The following is a 14,048-nucleotide window of genomic DNA, read 5'->3' on the forward strand; positions in this document are numbered from 1 at the left end:
CATGTTAAAATTAGAAGCCTACTCCCTAAGTTTGCTTTATTCACTGCTTTAGCACATTCTGCCAACCCGGATGTCTTAGCCGTGTCTGAATCCTGGCTTAGGAAAACAACCAAAAACCCTGAAATTTCCATCCCTAACTATAACATTTTCTGCCAAGATAAAACTGCCAAAGGGGGCGGTGTTGCAATCTACTGCAAAGATAGCCTGCAGAGTTCTGTCTTACTATCCAGGTCTGTACAAAACAATTCAAGCTTCTACTTCTAAAAATTCACCTTTCCAGAAACAAGTCTCTCACCTTTGCTGCTTGCTATAGATCACCATCTGCCCCCAGCTGTGCCCTGGACACCATATGTGAATTGATTTCCCCCCATCTATCTTCTGAGCTCGTGCTGCTAGGTGACCTAAACTGGGACATGCTTGACACACCGGCCATCCTACAATCTAAACTTGATGCCCTCAATCTCACACAAATGATCAATTAACCTACCAGGTACAACCCCAAATCTGTGAACACGGGCACCCTCATAGATATCATCCTAACTAACTCGCCCTCCAAATACACCTCTGCTGTTATCAACCACGATCTCAGCGATCACTGCCTCATTGCCTGCATCCGTAATGGGTCTGCGGTCAAACGACCACCCCTCATTGCTTTCAAACTCTCCCTAAAACACTTCAGCGAACAGGCCTTTCTAATCGACCTGGCCGGGGTATCCTGGAATGAAATTGACCTCATACCATCAGTAGAGGATGCTTGGTTATTCTTTAAAAGTGCCTTCCTCACCATCTTAAATAAGCATGCTCCATTCAAAAAATGTAGAACCAGGAATAGATATAGCCCTTGGTTCACTCCAGACCTGTCTGCCCTTGACCAGCAAAAAAACATCCTGTGGCGTTCTGCATTAGCATCGAATGGCCCCCATGATATGCAACTTTTCAGCGAAGTTAGGACCCAATATACACAGGCAGTTAGGAAAGCTAAGGTTAGCTTTTTCAAACAGAAATTTGCATCCTGTAATACAACCTCAAAAATGTTCTGGGACACTGTAAAGTCCGTGGAGAATAAGAGCACCTCCTCCCAGCTGCCCACTGCACTGAGGCTAGGAAACACTGTCACTACTGATAAATCCACAATAATTGAGAATTTAAAGAAGCATTTTTCTACGGCTGGCCATGCTTTCCACCTGGCTACCCCTACCCAGGTCAACAGCCCTGCACTCCCCACAGCAACTCGCCCAAACCTCCCCACTTTTCCTTCACCCAAATCCAGATAGCTGATATTCTGAAAGTGCTGCAAAATCTGGACCCCTACAAATCAGCCGGGCTAGACAATCTGGACCCTCGCTTTCTAAAATTATCTGCCAAAATTGTTGCAACCCCTATTACTAGCCTGTTCAACCTCTCTTTCGTATTGTCTGATATTCCCATAGATTGGAAAGCTGCCGCGGTCATCCCCCTCTTCAAAGGGGGAGACACTCTAGACCCAAACTGCTACAGACCTATATCTATTCTACCCTGCCTTTCTAAGGTCTTTGAAAGCCAAGTTAACAAACAGATTACCGACCACTTCGAATCTCACTGTACCTTCTCCGCTATGCAATCTGGTTTCAGAGCTGGTCATGGGTGCACCTCAGCCACGCTCAAGGTCCTAAACAATATCATAACCGCCATCGATAAGAGACAATACTGTGCAGCCGTCTTCATTGACCTGGCTAAGGCTTTCGACTCAGTCAATCACAACATTCTTATTGGCAGACTCAACAGCCTTGGTTTCTCAAATGATTGCCTCGCTTGGTTCACCAACTACTTCTCCGATAGAGTTCAGTATGTCAAATCAGAGGGCCTGTTGTCCGGGGGTCTTCATGGGGGTACCACAGGGTTCAATTCTCGGTCCGACTCTCTTCTCTGTATACATCAATGATGTCGCTCTCGCTGCTGGTGATTCTTTGATCCACCTCTACGCAGACGACACCATTCTGTATACATCTGGCCCTTCTTTGGACACTGTGTAAACTAACCTCCAGATGAGCTTCAATGCCATACAACTCTCCTTCCGTGGCCTCCAACTGCTCGTAAATGCAAGTAAAACTAAATGCATGCTCTTCAACCGTTCGCTGCCCGCACCTGCCCGCCTGTCCAGCATCACTACTCTGGACGGTTCTGACTTAAAATACGTGGACAACTACAAATACCTAGGTGTCTGGTTAGACTGTAAACTCTCATGTAAGCCAATTCTTCCTTTGGCCGCCTCTCCTTCCAGTTCTCTGCTGCCAATGACTGGAACGAACTGCAAAAATCTCTTAAGCTGGAGACTCTTACCTCCCTCACTAGCTTTAAGCACCAGCTGTCAGAGCAGCTCACAGATCACTGCACATGTACATAGCTCATCTGTAAATAGCCCATCCAATCTACCTCATCCCCATACTGTATTTATTTATTTATTTATCTTGCTCCTTTGCACCCCAGTATCTCTACTTGCACATTCATCTTCTGCACACCCTACCATTCCAGTGTTTAATTGCTATATTGTAATTACTTCGCCACCATGGCTTATTTATTGCCTTACCTCTCTTATCCTACCTCATTTGCACATGCTGTATATAGATTTTTCTACTGTATTATTGATTGTATGTTTGTTTATTCCATGTGTAACTCTGTGTTGTTGTAGTTGTCAAACTGCTTTGCTTTATCTTGGCCAGGTCGCAGTTGCAAATGAGAACTTGTTCTCAACTAGCCTACCTGGTTAAATAAAGGTGAAAAAAATAAGACATTTTAACTACACTTACTAATATGTAACTATATAATTATCCATGAAGCAGAATAAGGATTTGACTTTTATGTGTGTTGGTGTTGGTAGAACTAAACGTAATGGGAGGGAGGTGGTTACATCTAGAGCTCATCTTCTACATTTTCATGGATTTAAAACAAACACTGATTTCAACATTTGGAACCAAATCAAGCTGTTTTGAAACAAGCAGGTGTCCTACTTTTAACTGCTGACCTATTTGAGATGGATCCAGTTCAGGTGTGTGTGTCTCAGGCCTTTCACAAGAGTAATGGGTGTGTGTGACTGACTGTGAACATATGGGCTTGTGTAACCGTCTGTGTGCACGTGTGTGTGTGTGTTCTAGTTAGTTAGGGGGTTGTGTACCCATGCCTTTTAAGGTGTTACATGCTAAGGTGTGAACCATATTGGGACATCTGAAACCCTGGACAGGAATCGCCATTTTGGTCATGATAGCACCATCGCCCCGTACCCCTTCTCAACACGTAACCCTTACCCCAGAATCAGGTCACGTGTCTGAGTGGCTCTCGGTGTGTATACTGCCAGTGTGTATAGCGTGTGTATATTTGTATCTCAATACTGCCAGTGGGAGCACAGAGACAGGAGCTGTGCCAATAGTGTTCACTTGACTCTTAGCTGTATCTCTATAAAGCACCTCTTCTACCAGCCATATCTCTATACAGCACCTCTTCTACCAGCTATAACTCTATACAGCACCTCTTCTACCAGCCATATCTCTATACAGCACCTCTTCTACCAGCCATAACTCTATACAGCACCTCTTCTACCAGCCATAACTCTATACAGCACCTCTTCTACCAGCCATAACTCTATACAGCACCTCTTCTACCAGCCATAACTCTATACAGCACCTCTTCTACCAGCCATAACTCTATACAGCACCTCTTCTACCAGCCATAACTCTACACAGCACCTCTTCTACCAGCCATATCTCTACACAGCACCTCTTCTACCAGCCATATCTCTACACAGCATCTCTTCTACCAGCCATATCTCTATACAGCACCTCTTCTACCAGCCATATCTCTATACAGCACCTCTTCTACCAGCCATAACTCTATACAGCACCTCTTCTACCAGCCATATCTCTATACAGCCCTCTTCTACCAGCCATAACTCTATACAGCCCCTCTTCTACCAGGCATATCTCTATACAGCCCCTCTTCTACCAGGCATATCTCTATACAGCCCCTCTTCTACCAGCCATAACTCTATACAGCCCCTCTTCTACCAGCTATAACTCTATACAGCCCCTCTTCTACCAGCCATAACTCTATACAGCCCCTCTTCTACCAGCCATAACTCTATACAGCCCCTCTTCTACCAGCCATAACTCTATACAGCCCCTCTTCTACCAGCCATAACTCTATACAGCCCCTCTTCTACCAGCCATAACTCTATACAGCCCCTCTTCTACCAGCCATAACTCTATACAGCCCCTCTTCTACCAGCCATAACTCTATACAGCCCCTCTTCTACCAGCCATAACTCTATACAGCACCTCTTCTACCAGCCATAACTCTGGGTGCAAAACTAACAGCCGGTCCTAATTCAATTCCCGTTCTGTAATCTTTCTGGTTATGTAACTGACGGGGCCAAATGTTAACTGTCTAACTACAGAAGTACACTCCAACCCAGCTGGTGTGAGGGAGACATTGACGTTTCACATATTCTCACCTTCTCAAGGATTATTGCCTGTGTGTGTGTGTGTGTGTGTGTGTGTGTGTGTGTGTGTAGTGTGTCCAGTTTCACCTTCTCCTTGGCCACCTTGTGCGAGAATGGACAGGTCCCATCCGTCTGCTTACATGTACCCCTCAGGAACCTGCAATGGGAAGAGTCTTCAGGTCACAGAGCAGCCAATCAGAGAGCCAACACAGCTGTACATGGTTGTTTTTAGGTGTGTTTTACCTGGTACAGGAGCAGCCAATCACAGAGCCAACACAGCTGTACATGGTTGTTTTTAGGTGTGTGTTACCTGGTACAGACGGCGACCTTATCAGGATCATGGATGTAGGGGCAGGTGTTGCCACGGTTACACTTTCCAAAGCGGTTGAAGTACATGCAGTACTGTTTCTGGGTCTTCTTCTGACGAGCGTGTCTGATGATGGCTAGACTCCTCTGAACCGCACGACTGGGGGACAGAACACACACAATCAACAGTCATGTTCCAAACCGATCAGAGCGGTAGATCTCGGCTTGCATTTTGACCCAGAAAAGCGATCTTGACTCAGAAAAGCGATCTTGACTCAGAAAAGCGATCTTGACTCAGAAAAGCGATCTTGACTCAGAAAAGCGATCTTGACTCAGAAAAGCGATCTTGACTCAGAAAAGTGATCTTGACTCAGAAAAGTGATCTTGACTCAGAAAAGGTTGGTGACCACTGGTATACACCATCCAACCAAATGCTTACTTGCAGGTTCCTTCTCCACAAGCCAACAACAATAAGAAATGATAAAAGATAAGAATTTGAACATAAAATAAATGGCTCAGTAGAATATAATAAACATGTTAGCATCAGTATAATACATGAAGGCACAATTCATAGTCCAGGATTTACACATGTTCTGGGGAAGGGGGATTGGAGGGAGCAAGTGGTTTTTCTATTGTGCAGTATTTAGCAATCATAATATGAGTCTTGTAGCAGCAGTGTGTGTGTGTACTAAAGTGCCTACCTGGCCACAAAACGAGTGCTGGATGGCCGGAAGAAAGTACTCGAGGTGGTGGGGGAAATCTCCTGTGGATTAGACCATCTCACTGTTCGGGAAAATAGACAATGGAATCAGAGAAAAGACAGCCTTTAAAGACCAAAACATAACCAACCCAAATTGGGTCAAATGGCGTTATTAATACACCACTGTGACTGACACATTTTGTGTGTGTGCCTGTCCATGCATGTGTGTGTGTAGTCAGCACTGGGGCTGCACACTGTGTGCCCACACAGGCAGATAGCCGTCAGGTCATTGCAGCCTATCTAGCTCGTCTGTGTGGTGAGATGGGGCCAGCACCAGCCGAAGCCTGGCAGCCGAAGCCAAACGTGACATCCAGTACAGTCTGAGAACATGGGACAGATGGGGTACAGGAGGGGAGTGAATGAGAGAGGGGGGAAGCTACGGAGGCCTGGTACCTATCCAAGCCTCTAGTTTTGGAGGGAGGGAGGGCGGGAACGAGATATGGTGTAAGACAGAGGGGGTAAGGTAAAGAGGCTTGACACTTATCCAAGTCTCTAATTTTGGAACATTTCAGGTGTAAGAGATATCCTCCTCATCAGTATGTGATCTTGGCACTATGACGGGAGGCCACTGGCAGAAGATCAGGACCAGAAGAGTGTAATCTCAGCTAACTGGACTGGTGAGATCTGAAATCATGGTGGTGGACACTGAAGGCGTGTTCAGACCATGCGGGAATGTGTGTGTTTATCAAGAGGCGAGTCACGAGCTGTGGGAACAGAACGGAACTCCAATTCCAGCCACAGGTTTTGACAGAGAGAGAGAGAGAGACAGAGACAGCCAGCCAGCGAGCGAGAGCGAGAAAGAGGGAGCGAGCAGCTCAGGTCTGGGTTTAATCTGTGTCGTTTCCCCCCCTCCCTCCTGTCCCAGTGACAGATTACAGCTTTATTATTTCAGATGGCTAACACACACCACACCTCATACACTACATTACCAAAAGTATGTGGACACTTGCTTGTCGAACATCTCATTCTAAAATCATGGGGATTAATATGGCGTTGGTCCCCGCCTTTGCTGCTATAAAAGCCTCCACTCTTCTGGGAAGGCTTTCCACTAGATGTTGGAACATTGCTGAGTGGACTTGCTTCCATTCAGCCACAAGAGCATCAGAGGGGTTGGGCACTGATGCTGGGCAACTAGGCCTGGCTCGCAGTTGGCGTTCCAAATAATCCCAAAGCTATTCGATTAGGTTGAGGTCAGGGGCTCTGTGCAGGCCAGTCAAGTTCTTCCACACCGATCTCGACTGGACGTCACTTGTGCACGGGGGCATTGTCACGCTGAAACAGGAAAGGGCCTTCCCCAAACTGTTGCCACAAAGTTGGAAGCACAGAATCATATAGAATGTCATTGTATGGAGTAGCGTTAAGATTTCCCTTCACTGGAAGAGGCCTAGCCGGAATCATGAATAACAGCTCCAAACCATTATTCCTCCTCTACCAAACTTTACAGTAGGCACTATGCATTGGGGCAGGTAGCATTCTCCTGTTATCCACCAAACCCAGATTCATCCGTTGGACTGCCAGATGGTGAAGTGTGATTCATCACCCTAGAGAACGTGTTTCCACTGCTCCAGAGTCAATTGGCAGCGCGCTTTACACCCCTCCAGCTGACGCTTAGCATTGTGCATGGTGATCTTAGGGCCATAGAAACCCATTGTTGTTGGTAGCGTCACCAGGCCCAGCCTAGCATAGCGTCACCAGGCCCAGCCTAGCGTAGCGCCACCAGGCCTAGCGTAGCGCCACCAGGCCTAGCGTAGCGCCACCAGGCCTAGCGTAGCGCCACCAGGCCTAGCGCAGTGCTACCAGGCTTTGCGCAGTGCTACCAGGCCGAGTGTATTTTTGATTTTACCTTTATTTAACAAGGCAAGTTAGTTAAGAACAAATTCTTATTTACAATGCCGGCCTACCAAAAGGTCTTCTGAAAGGACGGGGTCCTGGGATTAAAAAATAAATACAATATAAGACAACACACACATCACAACAAGAGAGACAACACAACATAGCAAGGCAGCAACACATGACAACACAGAATGGTAGCAACACAACATGACAACATGGTAGCAGCACAAAACATGGTACAAACATTGGGCACAGACAACATCAAAGGTCAAGTAGGTAGAGACAACAATACATCAGCACAAAGCAGCCACAACTGTCAGTAAAAGTGTCCATGATTGAGTCTTTGAATGAAGAGATTGAGTGTTTGTTGCAGCTTTGTTGCAGCTACGTTCCAGCCGCTAGCTGCAGCGAACTGAAAAGAGGAGCGACCCAGGGATGTGTGTGCTTTGGGGACGCTTTAACAGAACGTGACTGGCAGAACAGGTGTTGTATGTGGAGGATGAGGGCTGCAGTAGATCTCTCAGACAGGGGGGAGTGAGGACTAAGAGTGGTTTTATAAATAAGCATCAACCAGTGGGTCTTGCGACTGGTATATAGAGATAGCGTAGTGCCACCGAGCCTAGCGTAGCGCCACCAGGCCTAGCGTAGCGCCACCGGGCCTAGCGTAGCGCCACCGGGCCTAGCGTAGTGCCACCGGGCCTAGCGTAGCGCCACCAGGCCTAGCGTAGCGCCACCAGGCCTAGCGTAGCGCCACCAGGCCTAGCGTAGCGCCACCAGGCCTAGCGCAGTGCTACCAGGCTTTGCGCAGTGCTACCAGGCCGAGTGTATTTTTGATTTTACCTTTATTTAACAAGGCAAGTTAGTTAAGAACAAATTCTTATTTACAATGCCGGCCTACCAAAAGGTCTTCTGAAAGGACGGGGTCCTGGGATTAAAAAATAAATACAATATAAGACAACACACACATCACAACAAGAGAGACAACACAACATAGCAAGGCAGCAACACATGACAACACAGAATGGTAGCAACACAACATGACAACATGGTAGCAGCACAAAACATGGTACAAACATTGGGCACAGACAACATCAAAGGTCAAGTAGGTAGAGACAACAATACATCACACAAAGCAGCCACAACTGTCAGTAAAAGTGTCCATGATTGAGTCTTTGAATGAAGAGATTGAGTGTTTGTTGCAGCTTTGTTGCAGCTCGTTCCAGCCGCTAGCTGCAGCGAACTGAAAAGAGGAGCGACCCAGGGATGTGTGTGCTTTGGGGACCTTTAACAGAACGTGACTGGCAGAACAGGTGTTGTATGTGGAGGATGAGGGCTGCAGTAGATCTCTCAGACAGGGGGGAGTGAGGACTAAGAGGGTTTTATAAATAAGCATCAACCAGTGGGTCTTGCGACTGGTATATAGAGATAGCGTAGTGCCACCGAGCCTAGCGTAGCGCCACCAGGCCTAGCGTAGCGCCACCGGGCCTAGCGTAGCGCCACCGGGCCTAGCGTAGTGCCACCGGGCCTAGCGTAGCGCCACCAGGCCTAGCGTAGCGCCACCAGGCCTAGCGTAGCGCCACCAGGCCTAGCGTAGCGCCACCAGGCCTAGCGCAGTGCTACCAGGCTTTGCGCAGTGCTACCAGGCCGAGTGTATTTTTGATTTTACCTTTATTTAACAAGGCAAGTTAGTTAAGAACAAATTCTTATTTACAATGCCGGCCTACCAAAAGGTCTTCTGAAAGGACGGGGTCCTGGGATTAAAAAATAAATACAATATAAGACAACACACACATCACAACAAGAGAGACAACACAACATAGCAAGGCAGCAACACATGACAACACAGAATGGTAGCAACACAACATGACAACATGGTAGCAGCACAAAACATGGTACAAACATTGGGCACAGACAACATCAAAGGTCAAGTAGGTAGAGACAACAATACATCACACAAAGCAGCCACAACTGTCAGTAAAAGTGTCCATGATTGAGTCTTTGAATGAAGAGATTGAGTGTTTGTTGCAGCTTTGTTGCAGCTCGTTCCAGCCGCTAGCTGCAGCGAACTGAAAAGAGGAGCGACCCAGGGATGTGTGTGCTTTGGGGACCTTTAACAGAACGTGACTGGCAGAACAGGTGTTGTATGTGGAGGATGAGGGCTGCAGTAGATCTCTCAGACAGGGGGGAGTGAGGACTAAGAGGGTTTTATAAATAAGCATCAACCAGTGGGTCTTGCGACTGGTATATAGAGATAGCGTAGTGCCACCGAGCCTAGCGTAGTGCCACCGGGTCTAGCGTAGTGCCACCGGGCCTAGCGTAGTGCCACCGGGCCTAGCGTAGTGCCACCGGGCCTAGCGTAGTGCCACCGGGCCTAGCGTAGTGCCACCGGGCCTAGCGTAGTGCCACCGGGCCTAGCGTAGTGCCACCGGGCCTAGCGTAGTGCCACCGAGCCTAGCGTAGTGCCACCGGGCCTAGCGTAGTGCCACCGGGCCTAGCGTAGTGCCACTAACAGCGCTACACACTATCATACGCCAACATGCATTCCCTCAGTGGTCTAGAACAACAATGGCACTCACATGCCTCTCGCTCTTTTGATCAGATTCTGTTTGTAACCCTTGCCTACAATGATTGGCACAGTGTATTTGTAAGGTGTGTATAGTACTTGTTCTGTTGATTGGCGCAATGGTTGTCATGGTGCGGGACAGCTTATTGGCTGAGACGCTGTAGAGGGTGCCACCGATCCAGCGCATGCTCCTCCCTCTACCTCTCCAGTGCTGGGCTGGGAGGTGCCTGTCCTGTCCCGGGGGACGCAGACGGCTCTGGAGTACACTCCTGGGGGGGAGAGGGACAGATTGGCAAAGCGTTAGTAAAGTAAAGTAGGAATACACAGAACATCTTGTTTGAAACTTTTCACAATTCCAGGTTTTGGGATGGTACTTCTATGGGAGGAAACTGAGGTGTGAAGGAAGGATTCTAGGATAATTCCTGGGGAACACAGTACTTGGATCTTTAGGAGAACTGCTGGGGAACACAGTACTTGGATCATTTGGAGAACTGCTGGGGAACACAGTACTTGGGCCAAAAGACCCATTCAGGTTAACCACAAAGTAGTTAGGAGTTGAATGATATTGCGCTGGTAATATGCTCACTTCCCCACCATACCTCCACCCCTTTTCTCTCGGCCTGTCTCTTCCACGATATCTCCCCTCATCTCCCTCCTCTCTCTTCATGCCTCCCAGTCCAACTCTCCCTCCTTTCCTCTTTCCCTCCTCCTTCTCTCCCGTGTCACAGCACTCTGTTAAATTGCTGCCCTAATGGAAAGGACGGCAGTGTGGAAATGGAGAGAATTGAAAAGAGGAGGAAATCAATGAGATAATAGGTAGGAGGCCAGAGCAGGGAGGGCTGCCCAGGTCCCGAAGCAATGCATGGTGCCCAACAGACACACACACACACACACACAGTCCTAGTTACACACACCATCGCGCACCGACGCACACGCACCAGCCTAAAGAATGCACACAAATAAATATTCACACAACGACATCTAAACTCTAAGGAAGTCCCCCTCTGTGCTATGTGTGTGTTTAAAATGCCGTGTGCATCTGTGTGTTTAAAATGGTGTGTGCATCTGTGTGCGTGTGTGTGATGTTGGAGGCAGGGGTGATGGGGATAAATTGCACTGGCCTGTCACTTGTGTTTGGGTGGGATTGGGGCTGGTGTGCATGGCACAGGTCATCATTTACTGCTGGACTTCAAATGGGCTGGAAATGTGTTTGGAGCCAGAGTTCCTGACTCCCATTACAGAGAACAGAGAGGGGACCCACACTCACACACTACAACTAGCTCTACACTACACACTCAGAGACAAGGACACACACACACACAACCAAAACAATGGTCACACAATGACAGGTCCATGCAGTGGGGAGTCTGCGTGTAGCAGAGAAAAGAAAGAAGGTACATCACAGATCCCCAGTTAGCTCCCTTTCTCCCTCTACCACACCGGGCCATAACTCACCAGCAGAGACACTCAGTTTCACAAATACAAGATCAGTGTGTGCCCTACACAGGGCAACTGGAGCCAAGGGAGTCGTAATGGTGGCTAATGTAGGAGCAGTGACTGGCTCCCAGGGAGGCTTTAGCAGGCCCCCACAGCCAGGGGAGCCATCGTGGAGGTTAATGTGGATATGACATGAACACTTAACATAGACAGCAGTTAACCCTGACACATGGTGCAGGATAAGGGAGGGGTGAGGGAGCATTGGGGAAAATGTCAATGTGTGTGGAAGTGTGTGGTTGAGTGTGTATGAGTAAACGTGTGTGTGTGCATGTGTTCATACAGTTTGAGAGAATGTGTGTGTCTATAGCCTATACAAGAGAGTGTCTGCATGAGTGTGTTTGTGTGTATGCGTGCGTGCGTGTGTGTGTTTATGTGTATGCATGCGTGTGTGCGTTTGTGTGTATGCATGCGTGTGTTTGCATGTAATTGAGTGTAATTTGAGGTATGCAGCTGTCTGAATGAGTTCCCCCCCTCCAGCACAACATCATTACTGATAACAGTCTCTGTGGGACCATATTAACTTCTATACACCACCCCTACTATCACCATGTAATCTCCCTATTAATGAGAGAGATGAGGAGAGAGGGAAGGAGGATGGAAGGGAGTGAGAGAGACGGAGAGAGGCCGGGAGTGGGAGAGACGGAGAGAGGCCGGGAGTGAGAGAGACGGAGAGAGGCCGGGAGTGAGAGAGACGGAGAGAGGCCGGGAGTGGGAGAGATGCTATGAGTGAGAGGCCGAGAGGGGCTGGGAGGCCGAGAGGGGCTGGGAGGCCGAGAGGGGCTGGGAGGCCGAGAGGGGCTGGGAGGGAGCAAGGCCGGGAGGGAGAGAGGCCCGGGAGGGAGAGAGGCCGGGAGGTCCGGGAGGGAGAGAGGCCGGGAGGGAGAGAGGCCGGGAGGTCCGGGAGGGAGAGAGGCCGGGAGGTCCGGGAGGGAGAGAGGCCGGGAGGGAGAGAGGCCGGGAGGGAGAGAGGCCGGGAGGTCCGGGAGGGAGAGAGGCCGGGAGGTTCACAGAGAAATGTGATACATCTGTCATTCTCATTGAAAGTCTAAAAAGCGGTAGATCTCTTCTATGTGCGCTATTTTTATGCTTCCCGTTTTTAATGTTTCGTTATTTTATGTTCGGTTTTGTACACCAACTTCAAACAGCCGAAAATACAATATTTTTGGTTCTGGAAAATATATTTCACAGCAGTTTAAATGGTACAATGATTTTCTACACTACTCTTGCTTGTTTTGTCATATAAACTGAAATTAGCCGAACTATTAGATCTTAGCAACCAGGAAATAGTGGAGTGATTTCTGCACAGCGCATCTTTAACCATAATCATTCACATTACTTTAATAACATATTTCAGTTGTGTATATTACATTTATTTTATTTGATGACTATTATTTCATTCCAACATCTCATCTCTATAGAGCTGCTTCCTATGCTGTCTGACAAGATCACTTTTTTAGTAGTAAATAAGGCATATTTTTATGACTGCTGAATACTAACTATCAATTACTTAGATCATGTATTTTCAGGTAGAGATACCTCACGAAGCAACTGCTCTTTATCCCTATCGATCACGTCTTCTTGGATTATGGTCATTGTAGTTAATTACCACGTTTTTTTGCGCCAAAACTACTGTATGCCAAATATTGGCCTGTTGGAAACTACAACTCCCTACTACATCGCACAGTTTGGGCTTGATCTGATTTATCTCTAGAGAAACTGCAGTTAGAAAAATGTGCATTGAGCAAAAAAATAAAAAAACGACATGGAATTCAAATAATTGAACAGACATTGGTCAATTAGCTGTTTAAAAACTGAAAAATAACCGGTTTCGGTTAATCGCTCAGCACTAGCCCCAAGTGATACAACTATCCTAGAAAAGAGAGGGAGAACAGTTAGAGAAAGAGCAGCAGTGTCTCTTTATCCTCTCTTCTCTCTCCTTGACCTGTTCCCCGTGTTGCCCTTGACCCCCCAGCAAGAGATCTGTTATCAGAGCTCCTCTAGGTCTGTCTGCCACACAAATCCTCCCCTGCCGGACAGCACGCTCGTTTCAGGGTGGAGCCCTTTCACAGCCACGCCGATATACCACTCTGTCCCCCTAGGCCTGGGGGACACACTCTCTGCATACACATCATCTCAATCACCATGGTGATTCTTTAATGAGACAAACAATGAGGCAGAATGAGGGGAGGTGTATTAGTGGGGACAAGAGAGATTCAGAGCTGGTGTGTGTGTGTGTGTGGGGGGGGGGGGAGTATGTGTGTGTGTGTGTGTGGGGTGGGGGGAGTATGTGTGTGTGGGGGGGTGGGGGTGGGAGTATGTGTGTGTGGGGGGAGTGTGTGTGTTAGACATAAAGCAGATATTTATTTACAGCCCAGGTAGATTGACCCCATAGACCATGATCCCACAGGGTTATAGGTGGTAAGTGGAGAGGGGAGGAAATAGAGAGCAAAGAGGGAGAGAAGAGGGGAGTAAATAGAGAGAAAAGAGAGGAGAAGAAAGGAGGGGTGGAAATAGAGAGAAAAGAGAGAGGAGAAGAGAGAGAAGAGGAGGAAAGAGAGAGAAGAGAGAGAAGAGGAGGAAAGAGAGAGAAGAGAGAGAGGAGGAAAGAGAGAGAAGAG

General features: G+C 47.9%; 1 protein-coding gene across 2 annotated transcripts in view; it reads right to left on the reverse strand.

The window, feature by feature from the left end:
• The window catches only part of LOC139541454 (zinc finger CCCH domain-containing protein 3-like), a 74,773-nt gene that overhangs the window by 18,269 nt on the left and 42,456 nt on the right, over positions 1-14,048 (reverse strand). For both annotated transcript variants that reach the window (XM_071346120.1, XM_071346119.1), the window contains exons 5-8: positions 10,033-10,202; positions 5,479-5,560; positions 4,782-4,937; positions 4,559-4,628 (exon numbers count right to left, since the gene is read on the reverse strand). In XM_071346120.1, coding sequence (XP_071202221.1) covers positions 4,559-4,628; positions 4,782-4,937; positions 5,479-5,560; positions 10,033-10,202 — 478 coding nt within the window. The remainder of the gene's footprint in view (positions 1-4,558; positions 4,629-4,781; positions 4,938-5,478; positions 5,561-10,032; positions 10,203-14,048) is intronic.

This window comes from Salvelinus alpinus, chromosome 16 (assembly GCF_045679555.1).
Source record: "Salvelinus alpinus chromosome 16, SLU_Salpinus.1, whole genome shotgun sequence".
In the NCBI taxonomy this organism is placed as follows: Eukaryota; Metazoa; Chordata; class Actinopteri; order Salmoniformes; family Salmonidae; genus Salvelinus; species Salvelinus alpinus.